This window comes from Eptesicus fuscus, chromosome 15, assembly GCF_027574615.1.
Source record: "Eptesicus fuscus isolate TK198812 chromosome 15, DD_ASM_mEF_20220401, whole genome shotgun sequence".
NCBI lineage: Eukaryota > Metazoa > Chordata > Mammalia > Chiroptera > Vespertilionidae > Eptesicus > Eptesicus fuscus.
In genome coordinates, this window is record NC_072487.1 from 79,183,755 (window position 1) to 79,202,558 (window position 18,804).

The 18,804-nt window shown below is 70.5% G+C and overlaps 2 protein-coding genes across 2 annotated transcripts; one reads left to right on the forward strand and one right to left on the reverse strand.

Annotated features, from left to right (window-relative positions):
• The first annotated feature begins 874 nt into the window (after window positions 1–874).
• Window positions 875–3,162, forward strand: LCN9 (lipocalin 9). The gene is made up of 6 exons (XM_054726795.1): window positions 875–982; window positions 1,728–1,864; window positions 2,033–2,106; window positions 2,495–2,605; window positions 2,938–3,039; window positions 3,114–3,162. The coding sequence occupies exons 1-6, from the start codon at window positions 875–877 to the stop codon at window positions 3,137–3,139; spliced, it is 558 nt and encodes a 185-aa protein (XP_054582770.1). The 3' UTR covers window positions 3,140–3,162.
• A 6,201-nt stretch (window positions 3,163–9,363) lies between these two features.
• Window positions 9,364–13,599, reverse strand: SOHLH1 (spermatogenesis and oogenesis specific basic helix-loop-helix 1). The gene is made up of 8 exons (XM_054726880.1): window positions 13,535–13,599; window positions 13,150–13,371; window positions 12,513–12,660; window positions 12,091–12,185; window positions 11,912–12,009; window positions 10,587–10,671; window positions 10,385–10,455; window positions 9,364–9,578 (listed from the first exon to the last, which is right to left on the reverse strand). The coding sequence occupies exons 1-8, from the start codon at window positions 13,597–13,599 to the stop codon at window positions 9,364–9,366; spliced, it is 999 nt and encodes a 332-aa protein (XP_054582855.1).
• Between the last annotated feature and the right edge of the window lie 5,205 nt (window positions 13,600–18,804).

Sequence of the window (18,804 nt, forward strand, 5' to 3'; positions counted from 1 at the left end):
CTCGCGGCCCCGGGAAGGGGGTGGACAGCGCCGAGGGCATCGCTCTGACGCCTGGGGCTCTGGAGGACCCTGGGCGAGGGCTGCCTGGAGCATGGTCGGGGCTCAGTGAACAAGGCATCGATCGATCGATCGATTGATCAATGGGCAGAGGACCTCTGCTCGGTGCTTCATCAGGGTTTGGGTCCAGTGTCCTGGTCCGTGTCGCTCAGCCTCCCACCCCGACCACCAGCCCCCCTTGCACCTGAACACCGTGCGGGGGGACGGGGACTCCCCGGCACAGCTCGGGGACCCCGGCCGGGACGGGGACAGGGTGGAGGCCAGGCCACCTCCGTCTGACCTCACGGCCCTCACTCCTCAACCCGAGCCTCTCTGCCCTCTGGCCCCACAGGCTGGGCCCCTCCCCCTGGGAGTTATTACGTCCAGGACCCGGTGGAGTTCACCCCAAGTCCCAGTGAGGTCCCCGAGGCCAGGGCACCCCCACAGCGTCCTGCACATGAGGCTGCACGGGGCTCCAGAATGCTCCCCGATGGGCACACCCATGCAGGCAGGGCGGAGGGGGCCGGGGGAGCCCGGGGGGGCCATCGGCCTCCGGGAGAGGCCAGTGCGGCCTCTGAAGGGGGGCGGGGGGGGCAGGGCATCAGGCTGCCACTTCCCATCCGTCCCCTCTTCCCTCTGCGGCTTCTGACCCAGCTGGACGCCCTGTCCAGCAGATTCTGAGCGAGCCCATTACCGGCTGCACCCGGCGGGCGGTGGGGGCGGCGGCCGCAGGGCCTTGGCTGCGTTCCCTCGTGGGGAGGACGGGCGGGGGAGGGCAGCCGGACGGAAGGGACCGGGTATAAAGGGGAGGGACTCAGGCCAGGTGCCCGCCGAGGGGATGGCATTGCTGCTGCTGCTGCTGCCGCTGGGCCTGGGGCTGAACCTGGCCTCCGCCCAGGAGCTCAACCTGCAATCCGTGGTTCGCGGGAGTTACGACCCGGCCAAGGTGGGCACAGGACACTGTCCCCCTCCATCGGGCTCCCTGACCTGCTCAAGGGCACTGCTCCTAAGGGACCCGCTTCTCCTCCCCCCGCCGAGACGGCAGCCTGGGGGCTAGGGGGTCCCTGGAGGGCACATGGGGTCCCTGGAGGGCTAAGGGGTCCCTGGAGGGCTAGGGGGTCCCGGGGGGAGATACGGTCCCTGGAGGGCACATGGGGTCCCTGGAGGGCTCAGGGGTTCCTGGGGGTTAGGGGGTCCCTGGGGGGCTAGGGGGTCCCTGGAGGGCTAAGGGGTCCCTGGGGGCTAGGGGGTCCCTGGGGGGCTAGGGGGTCCCGGGGGGAGATAGGGTCCCTGGAGGGCACATGGGGTCCCTGGAGGGCTTAGGGGGTCCCTGGGGGGCTAGGGGGTCCCTGGGGGGCTAGGGGGTCCCTGGAGGGCTAAGGGGTCCCTGGGGGGCTAGGGGGTCCCTGGGGGGCTAAGGGGTCCCTGGAGGGCTAAGGGGTCCCTGGAGGGCACATGGGGTCCCTGGGGGGCTAGGGGGTCCCTGGAGGGCTAAGGGGTCCCTGGAGGGATAAGGGGTCCCTGGGGGGCTAGGGGGTCCCTGGAGGGCTTATGGGGTCCCTGGGGGGCTAGGGGGTCCCTGGAGGGCGACGTTGGCCCTGGCTGGGCACCGTTTGCCGGGGCCTGGCGCGGAGGGAGGCCCAGGAGCCCAGAGCCGCCCTGCCGGCCCCACGTGGGAGCCTCTCCTGCAGGTGGCGGGGGTCTGGTACTCCATCTCCATGGCCTCGAGCGACATGAAGCGGATCGGAGACGACGGGGACCTGCGGGCCTTCATCCAGAAGATCGAGAGCGTGGCCGGCGGCAGCCTGCGGTTCTTCTTCCACTTCATGTGCGTGCCTGTCGCGGTCAGCCTGGCCGTGCCCCCCCCCCCCGCCCCCAGACCCCTCTGCACCCCCATGACCAGCCCCGATCCTGTGGGGTGCACTGCGGGGGTGGCGAGAGGCGATGGAGATGGGGGGCAGGAGGGGAGGGAGGGGCTTACCCGGGCCGTGTGCAGGCTGCACGGGGACTGCGTGGAGGTGGCCATGGTGTGCGAGAAGACGGAGAAGAACGGGGAGTGCACCCTGGCCTGTAAGTGGGGCCTCAGCATTTCCCGTGAGCTCTGATCCCGGGGCTCTAGGGGACCCCCGATGGCTGGAGCCCAATGATGGGGCCCGCCCAGCACGCAGCCCCAGGGCCCCAGTGACCCACTGGGACAGCCCCTGGCTCGGTCCCCAGGGAGGCCAGGCCACCTGAGCGGGTACCGTGTGCTCACCTGCCCCCCACCAGCCAGGGCCCCCCACCAGCCAGGGCCCCCCACCAGCCAGGGCCCCACACCAGCCAGGGCCCCCCACCAGCCAGCCCCTGCCCCCCCCGCCCCCGCCACCTCCAGCCCCACCCCCACCCCCGGCCACCGGGCACCCAGCCCCTAACCCGGGAGCGGCACGGTGCTGCCGGCCGCTGAGCTGTCTCCACGCAGACATGGGGGACAACCGGGTCCTGCTGTCGGAGACGGACTACGATCTCTACGCCGCCTTCCACCTGCACAGCGTCCGGAACGGCACCCAGACCCACGTGCTGGCGCTCTACGGTACGCCTCCCCGAGCCGCCTCCCGACCCTCCCCTGAGGACGGCCCCACCCTGCCCGGCCCCCCAGGCCCAGGCCCCCCCTGCAGGGCCCCCCAGGCCCAGGCCCCACCGGTCAAGTCCCATTGCAGGGGGAGGTGCCCCGCCCGGCAGTCCTGCCCCTCAGCCCCCCGCTGCCCAGGCCCCCAGAGACCCTCCCCCACCTGATCCCAGAGACGGGGAGGGACCAGCCTGCTGTCTCTCTGTCTCTCCGTCTGTCCGCCTCTCGGCCTCTCCGTCTGTCCGTCTGTCCATCTGTCCGTCTCTCCGTCTGTCCGTCTGTCCGTCTCTCCGCAGGTCGGGTCCCGGAGCTGCCCCACAGCTTCCTGCACAGGTTTGAGAGGCTCTGCAGGAAGCACGGGCTGGGCCCCCAGAACATCGTCAGCCTGAGCACCCGGGGTAGGAGGCCGCCCTGGCCGGGAGCGGGGGCGGGGGCCCCCCGAAGCCCATCTGAGAGCCGCTCTGTCCCCCAGACCCGTGTGTCATGTTCCGGCGGTAGAGGAGACCCGGCGGCGGTGTCGGGTGCGTGTGGGGCGCGGGCAGCAGCAGGAGGCTGGGGGCGGGGGCGGGGAGGGAGGGGAGCACCCGTAGCCCAGCCCCCACCCACCCGCCGGCTTCTGGGGGGGCAGGGTCTAAGCACCCAGGCCCCCCCCCCCCCCCGCCACGTCCCTGCCCTCACGTGGGGTGACTGACGGCCACGGGTTTGTTCTCCGCAGTCGGGGCACCAGAAATCTGACGTCGAGGCGACCCGGCCACGCTCCCTCCACGGTCTCCGGGGCGGGGCTGGCGGCCACGTCCTCGCCTCTGCCTCGGGGACACGCCTTCTCTCTGTCTCTCCCCCTGTCCCTTTAAGGACACCTGTCCCTGGACATAGGGCTGGACAACGGGGGAGATCTCACCTCAAGTTCTGTCCTTAATCCATCTGCAAAGACCCTTTTCCCAGTACAGCACCCCCCCGCCCCCCCGCCCCCCCGCCCCCCCCCCCCCCCCCCCGTGCCTGAGGTGGGGTTTGAACACAGACGCACCCGGGGGCACCACGCACACCGAGGCGGGCGGGGGCGGGGGCGGGGGCCAGGTCTCTGTGTCAGTCCTCAAACCTCGTGTGAACCTGCATTCATCTCAGAATAAAGGGGTCCACCCGCCGGCGTGGCTCCGTGGCTGAGCATCGACCTGCGAACCAGGAGGTCAGGGTTCGATTCCCGGCCAGGGCACAGGCCCGGGTTTCGGGCTCCATCCCCAGTGCGGGGCGTGCAGGAGGCAGCCGATCCATGATTCTCTCTCATCACTGATCCCTCTCCCTTCCTCTCTGAAATCAATAAAAATATATTTAAAAAAACACAAAAGAAAGAAAGTGTGTGTCGTTCCCTCCTCGGATCCCAGCCCGACAGACGCTTCCCCGCTGGCCCAGCCTCACCACCGCCCCGGACACAGGCTCGGCTCCTGCCCCTCTGCCCCCACCCAGGTTCCCTCCCCTCCCCCCTCCCCGTGGGACAGGGACCCAACCTCCCACGCACGCTCCTCCCCAGAAATCCCCAGGACGGGGACATGCTCAGCCCCCTGGCTGGGGTCAGCCCGAGCCCCAAGGGCTGCTCCCTCGTGGCTCACACCCTCGGGGTCCCAGTGGGAGCTTGCCCCCTCACCCCCAGCGCCGGGGTCTGCGGGTCGGAGCTGAGTCAGGCCCAGGGCCCCTGCCTGGGCTCGGGGCTGTGGGGACGCGGACAGCAGCTCCGTGTGGGCGGCCGTGGCGGGGGCGTGGGCACTCCCTCCCCTGCCCGCCTCCAGCTCCCTGTCCAGAACCCCGGTCCGGCCCCTGGGCTGTGGCCGGAGACGCGAGGCAGCTGCCCACGCATCGGGCACCGGGAGCAGAACCGGCCGGGAGGGCGCTCAGGAGGTGGCCGCCGACAGGGCGTGCGGACACTGGACGGCCCTGCCCGTGTGGCTCATGGAGCGTCGAGCGTGGACTGAAGGGTCCCGGGTTCGATTCCGGTCAAGGGCATGTACCTCGGTTGCAGGCTCCATCCCCTGCCCCGGTCGGGGTGCGTGTGGGAGGCAACCGATCGATGTGTCTCCCTCACACCATGTTTCTCTCGGTCTGCCCCTGCCCGTCCACGCTCTAAAAAATCCTGGGGTGTGAGGAACAGCCACCACCAAACAAGGCACCAGGACCCCGGGACGCACCGCCGCCCGCAGAGGTGCAGGGGGCTGAGCCCAGCGCCGGTGGGTCCCCAGGCCCGGCCCAGACCTGTGCACAGGGAGCAGGCGGCGGGCTCAACCCCCAGTGTGGGGTGTGCAGGGGCAGCTGATGGATGTTTCTCTCTGTTGATGCTTCTACCTCTCCCTCTCCCTGCCTCTCTCTGAAATCCATAAAAAAATATATTAAAAAAAAAAAAAAGACGCACGAGGGGACAGCTGCCGAGGTCCGGTTGCAGGCCAGTGCCTCTGCCGAGGAGGCTGGGGGCACCGGGGAGGGGGGGCACCGGGGAGGGGGGGCATTGGGGGGGGCACCGGGGCCTGGCAGGGGCGGGCTTCAAGGCCCTGCACTTTCTGGCCGCCCTGAGGTCTGTGCTGGGTCCCAGGACCCCCCTCAGGTGGCCAGACACCACATGTCCAGCCAGTGTGTGGGAAGCCCAGGTGGGGACAGGGGGGCAGGAGGGCGGGCAGGTGGACAGGAGGGCAGGAGGGCAGGGGGACAGGAGGACAGGAGGGCAGGCGGGCAGGAGGGCAGGCGGGCAGGTGGGCAGGAGGGCAGGCGGGCAGGCGGGCAGGCGGGCGGGCAGGTGGGCAGGCGGGCAGGCGGGCAGGCGGGCAGGTGGGCAGGAGGGCAGGCAGGGGGCAGGGGGGCAGGCGGACACGGGGGCAGGAGGGCAGGAGGGCAGGAGGGCAGGAGGGCAGGAGGGCAGGAGGGCAGGAGGGCAGGAGGGCAGGCAGGCGGACAGGGGGGCAGGAGGGCGGGCAGGAGGGCAGGAGGGCAGGGGGGCAGGCGGGCAGGGGGGCAGGAGGGCGGGCAGGAGGGCAGGTGGGCAGGTGGGCAGGAGGGCAGGCGGGCAGGCGGGCAGGCGAGCAGGCGGGCAGGAGGGCAGGAGGGCAGGCAGGCGGACAGGGGGGCAGGAGGGCGGGCGGGCAGGCGGGCAGGCGAGCAGGCGAGCAGGAGGGCAGGAGGGCAGGCGGGCAGGAGGGCAGGAGGGCGGGCAGGAGGGCGGGTGGGCAGGCAGGCAGGAGGGCAGGCGGGCAGGCGGGCAGGCGGGCAGGCGAGCAGGCGAGCAGGCGGGCAGGAGGGCAGGAGGGCAGGCAGGCGGACAGGGGGGCAGGAGGGCGGGCGGGCAGGAGGGCAGGAGGGCAGGCGGGCAGGAGGGCAGGAGGGCAGGAGGGCAGGCGGGCAGGAGGGCAGGAGGGCAGGCGGGCAGGGGGGCAGGCGGGCAGGCGGGCAGGCGGGCAGGAGGGCAGGCAGGCAGGCAGGCAGGCAGGCGGGCAGGCGGGCAGGCGGGCAGGCGGGCAGGCGGGCAGGCGGGCAGGAGGGCAGGAGGGCGGGCAGGAGGGCAGGAGGGCAGGAGGGCAGGAGGGCAGGCAGGCAGGCAGGCGGGCAGGCGGGCAGGAGGGCAGGCGGGCAGGCGGGCAGGAGGGCAGGCAGGCGGACAGGGGGGCAGGAGGGCAGGAGGGCAGGCGGGCAGGCGGCAGGCGGCGTCCATCCACGGGGCCGGCTTCCTTCCGGAGGCGGAGGCGGGACCCTGTGGGTTTATCCGGACCAGGGTCGGGTCAGGCATGAGCTCCCTTGGACGCATTTCCTTCTCCCCAGGAGGCCTGGGCCGGAGACAGCGCCCCCCCTCGTCCCTCCCTCAGGCCCGAAGCCCGAGGAGCTGGTGGCGCCCGTGGGTGCGCGGGCTCGGGGCAGGACCTCCGTGGCCAGAGGCTGGAGGGGAGGCTGAGCAGCACCAGGGCCTCCGCACCATGTGGTGCTCGTGGGGGCCATCGGGCCAGGGGCAGGGGGACGGGGCGGGTGCCGGAGGGTGGTGGCCGGGGCAGCTGGTCGGCTCCCAGTGCGCTGCCCGTCACCGATGCCCCCCAGAGTGTCCCGCTGAGGGGGGCCTGGAGGGGGGGCTGGCAGTGCCTGGGTCCTCAGCCCCGTGTCCCAGGCCCGGGGGGCGGAGGGGGCGGGGGCAGGGCCGGGGCCTGCCAGCGGCGGGCTCTCTCACCGCCCTGCCTGGACGGCAGCCCACGAGAGCTGCGAGCTGTGATTTGGTTCACCAAGGGCCCCGAGCGAGCGGAGGCGGCGGAAGGAAGCTGTTCCGGGAACCCCACGGCCCGTTCAGCTCCCGCCCAGCACAGAGCCCCCGCCTTCCTCCCCCAGCTCACCTGGGGCTCGCTGTCGGAACAGGCGCCGTCACGCTCCCACGTCACCACCTGCAGCCACGCTCCCTCCTGTGACCGCGGGGAGGGCAGGCCCCCGCAGCCCAGGTCCGGGGCGGCACGGACACCCCCGTCATCTCAACACCCCCTCCCTCGGCCCTTCCCCCCCCCCCCCGCCCCCGAGGGCCTGAGGCAGCACAGTGAGCTCTGCCTGCCCCTGAGCTGGGGGCTGGTCCCCCCTCCATGGGGAGCCCGGGGGAGGGGTCCCATCTCTCTGCCCCCTTGGGCCTCAGGGCTCTGAGCAAGCGAGGCCCCAGCTTCCTGACTTCCCCCCTGGGGGCTGGGTGAGGGCAGATCCCAGGGCTCAGGGCCGGGCACCTGGGGCAGGGACGTCACAGCCCTGCACCTGACCCCACACCTGACCCCACGGAGGCAGCCTGCTCCCACGTGGGCGGGGCCCAGAGAGCCCAGTGACCACCCCGGGCCCCTCCCGGGTCCTGGAACCCAGATCCACAGCGCAGGGCCGGGGGCTGCCAGCAGGGGTCACCGCACGTGCGCTCAGCAGGCTCCGGGCGCTGGGCCCCAGGCAGGGACTGCAATGTTCCCCCCCACAGGGGAGGCGCTGCCTAAACTCAACAACACACGTGTATAAACCCACAGGGCTGCACACACGCACACACACACATGCACACATGCACATGCATGCACACACAGGGTCTTTAAAAATATATATATATATTTTAAATATATTTTATTGATTTTTACAGAGAGGAAGGGAGAGGGATAGAGAGCCAGAAACATCGATGAGAGAGAAACACCGACCAGCTGCCTCCTGCACACCCCCCACTGGGGATGTGCCCGCAACCACTGTACATGCCCTTGACCGGAATCGAACCCGGGACCCTTCAGTCCGCAGACCGATGCTCTATCCACTGAGCCAAACCAGTTTTGGCTAAAAATATATTTTTTATTTCAGAGAGGAGTGGAGAGGGAGAGAGAGAGAGAAACATAATGATGAGAATCACTGATCGGCTGCCTCCTGCACGCCCCACACTGGGGATCGAGCCTGCAACCGGGGCCTGTGCCCTGACGGAATGGAACCGAGACCTCTGGGTTCAGAAGTTGAAGTTCAACCACAGCCACGCCGGCCCGGCACGGGGTCAGACCAGGGCTGTGGGAGCTGACGCGACTGTCGAGGAGCCAGGAAAGGCAGCCGACCACAGGCAGGCCGGCCCCCAGGGCTCTCAGGTCTGGATGCTGCTGGACACTGGCAGCCGGGCCGGGAGGCCCTTCCCCGTGGGGGCTCCTCTGGGGGGGGGGCTGCTGCCACTGCCCAGGGCTGTGCTCAGGGTCTCCAGAACCCGCGGGGGCCTGGGGGCCTGGGGATGGGGGTCCGGGGGCGGCGGCCACCCCGCACCCGCCCGGGCCTGGCCCCGGCCCTCCGGCTCCCAGGGCCGGGCTGTGACGATGTTTCCTCCCGGCGTGTCCTCCCACGCCCGCGGCTCCACCTTTGTCTCAGCGACTCCCTGGGAACGAGCGGGACCTTCACGTGGCGTCGGGGCGGAGGGGAGGCAGGGCTGGGGCGCTGCTCGGCACCCCCTGGGGGGAGAGACCCCTCTGGTCCTGGAGCAGGGACTGCCTGGGGGTCGGGAGCCTGGAGCGGTGACCCCTGCCCGGCCCGGGTCAGAGACCGGAGACCAGCACTCGGCTCTGCGGTGGCTGGAAGTCGGGGGGCTCAGAGCAGAGGGAGCCCGGCCAGACACAGGGGCTGGGCCACCCCCACCTAACCCAGCCCATCCCCCGATCCCGGGTCAGGAGCCACTGGACTGAGTGTGCACACCGGGGTCCAAATGCTGAAGCAGGTGCCTCTACCCCCAGCCCCCAGGGCCTCCCCGATGGAGCCTGGGGGGACCCCTCAGACCTGGAATGGAACCGAGACCTCTGGGTTCAGAGATTGAAGTTCAACCACAGCCACGCCGGCCGGGCGGGGTCAGACCAGGGCTGTGGGAGGAGGAAGGTCACACCCCCCTCTCTGGGGAGGGGCGGGGACACAGGCTCAGTCTGCGGGCCGCACCCTGAGTTCCGGGGCTGGGTTACTCCTGGTTCCCGGGCCCAGACGGCACAGAACGGAGGCCCGGGCAGGTGCCCCTGCAGGAAGCTGTCCCTCCGCCGAGTCACGGCATCACACCTCAGTCCTTCCTCCAGAGACTCCTTCCCTTTAATGCTCAGCCCATTCCCACAGCCCCCTCCCCCCACCCCCCACAACCCCCCTCCCCCCACAGCCCCCTCCCCCCACTGGAGTTAGAACACAGCTGCATCCCAGACCCAAAATCACCCGCCCCAGCAGCACGTGCCGCTGCGGAGCCCGGTCCCGGCCGCCTAGCTGGCAAAGAAGTCGGGGAAGATGCTGTCCACCTCGTCCCGGAAGGCCAGGCTGGGGCAGCCCACATCCCAGCCCCACGGCTCCAGGGGGCCGTCCGGGGTCTCCTGGGCGCTGGGCTCAGGGTCCGCCAGGAAGCCCGGCTCCGTCCTGTCCAGCGGGCTCCCGGCCGGGGCCCCCGAGGGGGCACTACTGTCTCTGCCCTCCGGGGACCCTGGGGAGGACAGGACAGGTCGGCAGGGCAGCAGGCGCCCAGCCCGGCACGCCGGAGCCGGCGGGGCCGCGGGCAGAGGAGGCCCACCCTGCCCGCCGCCCTGCACCCCCTCAGCCCTTCGCCCACCTATGAGATGGGACCGTGCGGGGCCAGGGCTGACGCTCAGGGCCCAGGAGGACCCGTGGGGCCAGACTGAGGGGGCGTTTCCTTCACGCCAAATCCTGCGCGCTCCGCCCAGCACGCGCCCTCGGGCCCTCGTGGGGACAGAGTCTAGACAGAGGGCGGCAAGGCCGACGCACAGGACACACACCCAGCCCCAGCCGCACTCACACACACTCAGTCACGCTCACACACACACACACACAGACACACACACTCAGTCACGCTTACACACACTCACAGACACACTCACAGACATAGACACACACAGTCACAGTCATGCTCACACACACTCACAGATTCTTGCTCAACACACACACTCACACATATGCTCACACTCACGTGCACAGTCACACTAACAGACACACTCACACACATGCTCACACTCACACTCACATGCACCCTCACACTCAGTCACGCTTACACACACACATCCACGCTCACGCACGCTCACGCTCTCTCTCACAGACCCTCCCACAGGCACCTTCCCCTGCTCCAGCACAGAGACCCAGGAGCTCAGACCCGGGACCCGGTGTCGCCCTGCAGGCGGGGCCTGGTCACCCTCCCACCGTCCCTGCCCCGGTCAGGAGGCCGAGGCCCACAGCCGGCCCAGATCGGGGAGGGCGGCCGCCCGCGTCCCCACTCACCCAGCCACCACTTGGGACTGGCACTCAGCAGCAAGGACGGCCCGTCCTCCACTCCACACGTGGGCACGGACCTGGGCGGCAAGGAGACCCCACCCTGAGTGCCCAGGTAACCCGTGTCCCCCGACCTCAAGGGAAGGGCTTGGCCCTGAAAGGCGGCTGCAGGTCCAGGCGCGCTGGGGGCCGCGCCCTCCCCGCCCAGCACCAGCGCAGAAGCCACTGGCTCCGAGAGCCTCCAGCCCCGCCCACGCCCAGCTGTGCCACCAGCACGGCCCCTCGGCCCAGAGACCCTGTCAGAGGAGGGTGTTTTCAAAAACACGTCAGAAGCCACAGGGCCCAGCCTGGCCGGCCTGGCCTGGGCAGCACTCACAGTGAGGGAGTGGGGAGCACCTTCCCATGGCGGGCCTTGGGGGTGCACATACATGGGGTCCATGACTCACACACCGGCAGCACACACAGGCAGACACACATGTGCACACACAGGCAGGCACACACGGGCAGACACACATGTGCACACAGGCAGACACACATGTGCACACACCGGCAGTGCACACGGGCAGGCACACACAGGCAGGCACACACATATGTGCACACGGGCAGACACACATGTGCACACGGGCAGACACACATGTGCACACAGGCAGTGCACACGGGCAGACACATATGGGCACACACAGGCAGTGCACACGGGCAGGCACACATGTGCACACACCGGCAGCACACACCGGCAGGCACACACGGGCACACGCCCGCCGGGGGCCCACCTGGTGCCGGGCATCGCAGCCTGGGTCGTCTCCTCTGTCAGGGGCCCAGCCAGGCCCAGGCAGCTCTGAGCCTCTTCGCTCGCCAGCGGGGAGGTCGGCTGCCAGGAGCAGGGAGGCCAGGCGGGGGGCGGCCGCAGGACCTGGGAGGGACTCGGGCCTGGGGTCCAGGGTGCCAGACCGGAAGTCCCTATGAGAAAAGTGAAGGGTGGGTCAGCCTTCCCCCCCAGGGAGCGGCCCTCCCCTGAAGACCTCAGCCCCTGACCTCACAGCACCACCCTCACAGCAGCCCCCCGAGTGCGGCCTCTACACCCCCGTGTCCTGTGTGCGGGTCCTGCAGTTCCCTGGTGGCCCCGTCCATCCACAGCAGACCCACCCCCCTCGGTGGGCACCCTCAGGTCTCGCCTCCCTGGCATTTGGGCACAGTGACACACGGCAAATGCATGGAGGCAGCTTAAGTGCTGCCAGCTGCCACGGTCCGAAGAGTGACAGACAGCTGGGCGGGGTCCAGTGTGAGGGGGACGCCGGCCTCAGGGGCACCCCATGGGCTTGTCGGGGGGGCGGGCAGGGAACAAAGGCCCCGTGTGGGGGAGGGAACAGCCTGGGGCCATGACTCACCCCACAGAACAGAGAAGCCGCCCCACGCCAAGAGCTGGCAGGGGGGGGCTGCTCTCGGGGAGCCGGGCACAGGGGTGAGAGGAGGCAGCAAGTCCATGCCCCCACACTCTCTGGGGGACCTGGAGCCATGCCTGTGCCCCGTCACACTCACCAGGGAGGACTGCTGGCCTGTCCAGCGCCTCGGCCACCCCCGTGGGGGCCTTGCCCTGGTCCACACCTGTGGTCACACCGCTCGGGGCGTCCTGCGGCCTGGATGGTGCAAAGACAGGGTCTCTGAACAGCCTGCACCCACAGCCCCGGGGCTCCAGCCAGGCAGGGAGGGGCACTCACACGGTCCCGGGTGCTCCCGTCCCGGCCCCGGGTGCCTCTGCTGGGGTCTGGCTCAGCTGCCACTTGTGCCAATCCTCCTCGGTGGGGCCGAGAACCTGACACGGAAATAGACGCGAAAATCACCACGGTCGTGGTCACGGGAAACCACAGGAAAAGCGGGCTGTCCTGCCCTGGGCCCACCCTGAGCACAGACCCTGGTCCTCAGCCCGGGGCCGGGAGGGGCCGGGAGGGGCCGGGAGGTGGAGGCCGTGCCCACCGGGGGCCTCCGGGCAATGGGACTCTGACTCCTTGCTGGCACCACGGACGGGACCACGGTGCCGCGCCCACAGGAGGTGTGATGACTGTGGGATGTGCACCCAGGAGACTCCGGGAATAAGAGCCGCCCCCCCCCCTCCCCGGGCTGACCGCGCCCGCACACTCACAGCCTGCTGCTCCCCGCTGGGCAGCAGGGTGCCCGCCATCCGGAGGAACTGGACAGACATCTCCAGGACGGAGGCCATGTCCTCGCGCCGGCCGTCGAACCGGGGCAGGAGCGCCCGCAGGTGCTCGCAGCTCAGGGAGATCCGCTTCCTGCTTCCGGACAAGCCACAGACGCCCGTGAGCCGGCCGCCTCGGCCAGGAGAGAGGGCTGCAGCCGCCAGCCCCTCACAGCACCCCCGGGGCCACTCGGGGGGAAGGACACAGGCTGGACCCCCCCCCCCCACCCCCCCAGGAGTCCCAGTCCTTCAGGATCTGTGTCTGGGCTTCCCCAGCCCAGGTCGACCCCCCCTGCCCGGGGGAGGGGGAGGGGCTGGGCCTGCAGGAGGCAGCCCAGCAATGATTCTCTCTCATCGTTGATGTTTCTCTCTCTCTCCCCTTCCTCTCTGAAATCAATAAAATGTATAATTTAAAGGGAGATGCCCAGCCTCCAGGTCACAGAGGGGCTCCCTGCGGCCTGCCCACCCCCTCCCCTGCCCACGTCCCCTCCTGGGCAGATGCCACAACCTGTCCCAGGTGCTCAATTTGGTTGCACCCCCGCCCCCATTTAGAAGCCCACCTGCCCCTCCGCCCACCGCCCACCTGCGCTCCCTCTCGCTGAGCACGTTCCGGGGGAGGCAGCAGGCGGGACGCCCCACCTCCGCAGGGGTCTGGGCTGGACAGGCGCCCCCACCTGGGTCCTTGAGGGGGAAACGGGCTCCCGGCGAAGAGCTGCTGCTGCGAAGAGGGAACAGCTCCAGGTTCCCGAACCCCCAGAACGCCACCGCGAACCCCGAGAACGCCGCCGGGGGCCCGGACGAGGTACTGCGCGTGGGGGGCCCAGGAACATGGCCTACGCCCCCTCCCTCCCTCCCACTCCCACCGGGGGTCCGTGGGGGGCTCTGCCCAAGGTGAGCCGGGGGACGGGAACCCCGAGCAGTCCTGGGCACCCCCAGGCACCTCACCACCCCAGCCCCCAACTCCTCACCAGCATGCCCGGGGGATGGGGACTCGGGGGACCTCGGCACTGGGCTGGGGGCCTCGGGACGCCATGAGCGCACAGCTGCCCTCCGCCTGCGCTCCGCCAGCCCCGCCCACCCACGTGCGCTGCCCACGTGCCCCGCCCCCAGCACCTGGCGCTGCCCACGCGCCCCCGCGGTGCGCCCGGGGAGGGGTTCCTGCTCCCCCTCTTCCCCATCAGACCCCTTCCCCCTCGGGTGCGGCCTCCCCCCACCCCCTCAGGTGCCCCCAGGTGACCGGCGGGGGGGGGGCGGCCGGATGCTGGCTGTTTGGAGGCCGAGCCCTGCCCTCAAGGAGTCGCCAGCCGGCGCGGGAGGAGGCGGGGAGGGGCGGCCTCGCGGAGAAATGGTGACTCCAGGGCGCTGGGCAGCACGCAGGCCGGTGCACCGGAGCCAGGCCCGCCCGGGCTGGCACGTGGGCCTGGTAAGACCCCTCTGGGAGGGAACTGGGCCTACCCGAGGGCGGGGCTACCGGCTGGAGGCGATGGACGGCAGGTGGGCAGGACGGGGGGCAGGTGGGCAGGACGGGGGGCAGGTGGGCAGGACGGGGGGCAGGTGGGCAGGACGGGGGGCAGGGGGGGAGGACGGGGGGGCAGGTGGGCAGGACGGGGGGCAGGTGGGGAGGACGCGGGGGCAGGTGGGGAGGACGGGGGCAGGTGGGGAGGACGGGGGGCAGGTGGGGAGGACGGGGGGCAGGTGGGGAGGACGGGGGGCAGGTGGGCGGGACGGGGGGCAGGTGGGGAGGACGGGGGGCAGGTGGGCGGGACGGGGGGCAGGGGGGGAGGACGGGGGGCAGGTGGGCGGGACGGGGGCAGGTGGGGAGGACGGGGGGCAGGTGGGGAGGACGGGGGGCAGGTGGGCAGGACGCGGGGCAGGGGGAGGACGCGGGGGCAGGTGGGGAGGGCGGGGGGCAGGTGGGGAGGACGGGGGGCAGGTGGGCGGGACGGGGGGCAGGGGGAGGCTGGTCTGAGAACTGTTTCGCCGAGACCAGGGGGCTCCAGGGCCGGTCAGGGGCGAGGTGGACGCGACCCACCGGACCCCGCCCAGCCCGCCCGACGCCGCCGCGATTCCCGGCGCGACCAGCAGGGGGCGCGCGCGGACCGGCGCCCGAGCCCGACCCCAACGCGCTCCCCACCCCTTAAGCGGAGAGAAAAGTGTTGATTTCGGGGCCCAACGAAGGAGGAAGTCGCCTGTCGCTCCGACTGGCTTCTCCCTCGGCTCTGGGTCCGAGCCGCCGCCGACCGCACGATGGGCCCCGACAGGGCGCGCAGCCCGGGGGGCGTCCGCAGGGGGGCGCAGGCGGGGGCGCGCGGCGGGGGCCACACCAACCGGACCTTCGTGTTCGATGACGGCCGATGCGCCCCCAGGTACAGTCGGCTGCGCCCTTCCCCCGCGCGGGGCCGGGTCTGGGCGGCGCCACCCCCAACCCTCCCACCCGGGACCCTCATCCCCAAGGTCCCCACGTCCAGGGCCAGGACCGCGAGCGCCTGCCCCGACCACCGTGGGGAGCGCGTCCCTCCGGCCTCCGGGAGGCGGGCAGTTACATCCATGACCAGCAGGTGCCCGGCGGCGTCGGTCTGTCTGCGTCCTGGAGGCGAAGTGGCCGGAGCGCGGCCATGTTAGATGCGGGGCTGTGTCTCCGGGGGCGGGGAGGTGCGGACCCCGCGCGCTGGGGCCTGTGCTGCGCCCGCGGGGGGGGGGTCGGGGGGCTGAGGGCGCCCCTCCCCGCCCCCCGCCTCGGGCAGAGCCCGGGGAGGGCCGCGTGGGGGTGGCAGGGCTGTGCCCAAGGGGCAGGGGCAAGGGTACCCCACATAGAAGCGGGATTTCAAGGGCGTCTCTTCCCAGGAGGAGCCCTGATTGGGGTGGGGGTCAGGGAGAGGGCGGGGTCATGGTCTCCAGCCGCTGATTTTCATCCGGGGACTTCCCTTCCCCTGGTCCCTCTGCTCATGGTGGGGAGAGGGTGAGCTGACAGGGGCTTCCTAGTGGCCTGGGGGCCTTCCCTGTGCGGGTCCGGGGATGTCCCAGGATCCTGCACCTCAAGTGAAAGCTCAGAGGGCACAGCGCTCTGGAGGGACCAGGAAGAGGGGGGCGGCCTCTCTCCCCTGTCCTGCCCGCCCCTGCCCTGGGCCAGGAGCCAGCCCCCAGGTGACCACAGCCTGCCCTGCCTGTGCTCGGACCCCAGCTGGGTGGAGCCCCGTCCCTGGGCCCCGCTTGGCTGGGCTGCTCTGAGGCCAGAGGTGGTGGCAAGGGTCCCTGAAAGGCGGGCGCCTGGTGTGAGGCCGGGGCTGCCACTGACCGCTCATCCTGCGGCCTCGGCTCCCCTGTGTGACGTGCGGGTGGAGGGGGGTCTTTCAGGGCTGTTTCTGGTGGGGACCAGGCTCGGGAGGGAGCGTTCCCAGCCACGTGTCAAAGGTCGGGTGGTCCTTCAGGGCAGCAGGGGGGACAGCCTGGGGAGGAGTGCATGCTGGGAGAGCAGGCTGTCCCTGTGGGTCACCCCTCCTGCTCAGGGACAGGCCCCCCTGCCAGGGGACAGCTCTCCTTCTCCAGGTGCAGCCCGACACGCTGGCGGCAGAGGGGACAGTGTCCCCGCCTCAGGCTCTGCCCGGGCCCCCAGAGCACTGGCCCCGCCCCGGCTCGGGGTCAGCACTGCCCAGCAGCTTGGCTGAGGCCAGTGCTCGGTCACCAGGCACCTCTGAGCAGCCACCGTGCGTCTGGCCGGGGGGTGGGCACTCGGGCAGCTCCAGCCAGAGCACGGGGCCAGCCCGAGGACGGACGGGACGAGGGTCCAGGCACCCGGGGCAGTGCTGGCCCTGTGACTGGACGTGACCTTGCCAGCGCTCGCTGAGTGCCCTCGTGGGGGTGCGGTGGGGCTCTGCCCAGAGGCGGGCTCAGGTGGGCGGGTGGGGGCAGCCCGTGGGCCCGAGGAGGGTCGGGTGGTGACGGGCCCCATGCCCACGCCCGAGTCCTGGTGTCCACGCTGCTGCCGGCCCTCCCCCCGTTCTCTGGGCCAGCTTGGCGCCCTGCGGAAGCTGCTAGAAGCGTCAGTTCTGATGATTGCAGTTTGAATCCGCTCAGCGATGCGTCTGAGCTTCCCCCTGGGACCTGTTGCCTCTCGGAGGTGGGGTGAGCGCCAAGGCCCTTCCCGGAGGCACCGCGCCCGGCGGCGGCTCTTTAATTCCACGGAAAGGAAGGGCCTCGCTCTGTGCCGTGGGCAGAGGGACACTCGGCAGCTTCCCGCTTGCGGGGCGCCGCGCCCAGCAGACCGCCCCCCCTCCGTGACACGCCGTGTCCTCGGGACTCTTCTGGACGCTGGGCAGGACAGGTGAGCTGTGCACACACACACACGTGTGCACGCCTCCACACATGCACACCCACACACGTGCACACACATGTACGTGCATGCATACCCACGGGCACACATGCACACCCTCTCACCCCCGGTTCCTCTGTCAATCACGGCTCTCCAGACTCCTTGGAAAATTTGACCCGAGAGGGAACGATTCGAGAATGCATCTTGGGAGAGGGACTGGCCCCGCAGCCACAGGGGTGTCCCTCAGTCACACGCCGCGTCCTGGACGGTCAGTCTGAACGTTACACACAGCCTGGGCTCGGAGGAGTTTGGGGACACTTTCTCACGACGCCACCTGCCAGGCTGAGGAGCAGGCTCCCCCCCAGGCCCGCCCAGGGACCCGTGACCCTTGGGGCTTTGTCACATCCCATAACACAAGTCCCACACCGCCAGTCTCCGTGTGGCACTGTGACTGGGACGTGGCCTTTAACCCCCCACTGCCCTCCGCACGGAGGTCACGGAGCAGAGGGGATGGTCTGTGCATCGCCCGCGAGCCGGTGGCCCAGAGAGGCCCCCGCAGGCTGGCGCTCCTTCCGGGCGGAGCTGTGTGTCGGGGCGGGGGGCGGCCTTACACGGCTGACGGGTCCCTGCCTCCTGCACAGGGGCGGTGTCCCGGGTGGAGGCTGCAGGTCAGAAGCCGCCGTTGCCCAGAGCGGGTACGCGGCTCTTGGGGCGGACGTGCAGCATTGGGGGGCCGCCCGCCCGCCGTCACGTGGTGGCCTCTCGGCTCTGCTGCTTGCTGGCCAGGGCGGTGGGGAGCCCGTCACGTGAACGGCGGTTTATGTTTTCATTCTCCTCAAAGCCGCCGCTCGCCCCTCTTTTGCCGCCGCCGTCTTTCACGCCCGATCAGCGGTGTTGTGGGGGGGCCCTGACCGCCGCCCCTGCAGACACGCCCGCCCGTCCATCGCTGCTCCTGTCTCTCCGCTGGGCTGTTCCCCACTTCGGGGCTGTGGTGGGTCCCATTTGAGCTCACAGGAGGCCACCCGGTCCCGTGCTGCCGGCTGAGGCCAGGCCGGTCACGTCATCTCCCTGTGCCTCCATGTCCCATCAGCAGACGGGGGCGCCATGCCCACCACTGGGACCGTGTGAGCCCCCGTGTATCAGCCCGCAGGACGAATTGCTGACGCGTCCCCCCACTGCCCCTTCGGACGTCCTCGGTGCCCCTCCCTGCGCCCTTTCTTGCCTCCCCCCCCCCAGGATTCCACGGCCGAGGCCAGCCCCTCCTGGTTTTGCTCACACCCACCTCCACTGTTCCTGCAAATGCTGACTCTTCGGTATGAATTTTGGGAACAGTTTGTCAGGTTCTGAGGAGACGGCCGTGTGTTGACGGGCGCTGATGAGCACGGTCTGCAGCCCCCGGAACGGGCTCGCCTCCGTCAGGGCCGGGTTCCCGCCGGGAACGCCGGTGGGCTCCTGCTCCCACGCTGCCTGGAGCGGGCCCTCCTTGAACGAGACTCCAGGCTCGGCCACGCCGTCAGATGCTCTCATTAGTTCTAATGGTGTCTCCGTGGATTCTCTCGGGTTTTCCGGGGAATGATTGTGCCGGCTGCACACAATTAGAGCCCGCTTCTCGCCGACGCCGCGCTTGCTGCTCTCTCCTTCGTCAGTGCCCTGGCTGGACAGCCCCCGGCCGGGTGGGGGGTCCCCAACTTGCGTGGGAACGCCTCCCCGTTTCTCCAGAGGTGTGATGTCTGCCGAGGTTCCTGGTAGGTTCCTGTTCTTGTTCAATTAAATTAGTCTCCCAGGGCCCTGGCCGGTGTGCTCAGTGGTTAGTGTGTTGGCGTGCGCGCTGAAGAGTTGTGGGTTCGATTCCCAGTCAAGGGCACGTACCTCCGTGGCAGGCTTGCCCGCTGGCCCTGATCAGGGTGCATGCGGGAGGCAGCCGGTTGA

Excerpts from the sequence above, each read along its gene's own strand:
- LCN9 (XM_054726795.1), top strand. The coding sequence starts at position 875 with ATGGCATTGCTGCTGCTGCTGCTGCCGCTGGGCCTGGGGCTGAACCTG. Across the intron at positions 983-1,727 it reads GGAGTTACGACCCGGCCAAG|GTGGCGGGGGTCTGGTACTC; the intron begins GTGGGCACAGGA and ends CCTCTCCTGCAG. Across the intron at positions 2,606-2,937 it reads CCACGTGCTGGCGCTCTACG|GTCGGGTCCCGGAGCTGCCC; the intron begins GTACGCCTCCCC and ends GTCTCTCCGCAG.
- SOHLH1 (XM_054726880.1), bottom strand. The coding sequence starts at position 13,599 with ATGGCGTCCCGAGGCCCCCAGCCCAGTGCCGAGGTCCCCCGAGTCCCC. Across the intron at positions 13,372-13,534 it reads CCCATCCCCCGGGCATGCTG|TACCTCGTCCGGGCCCCCGG; the intron begins GTGAGGAGTTGG and ends CCCCACGCGCAG. Across the intron at positions 12,661-13,149 it reads CTCAGCGAGAGGGAGCGCAG|GAAGCGGATCTCCCTGAGCT; the intron begins GTGGGCGGTGGG and ends GTCCGGAAGCAG.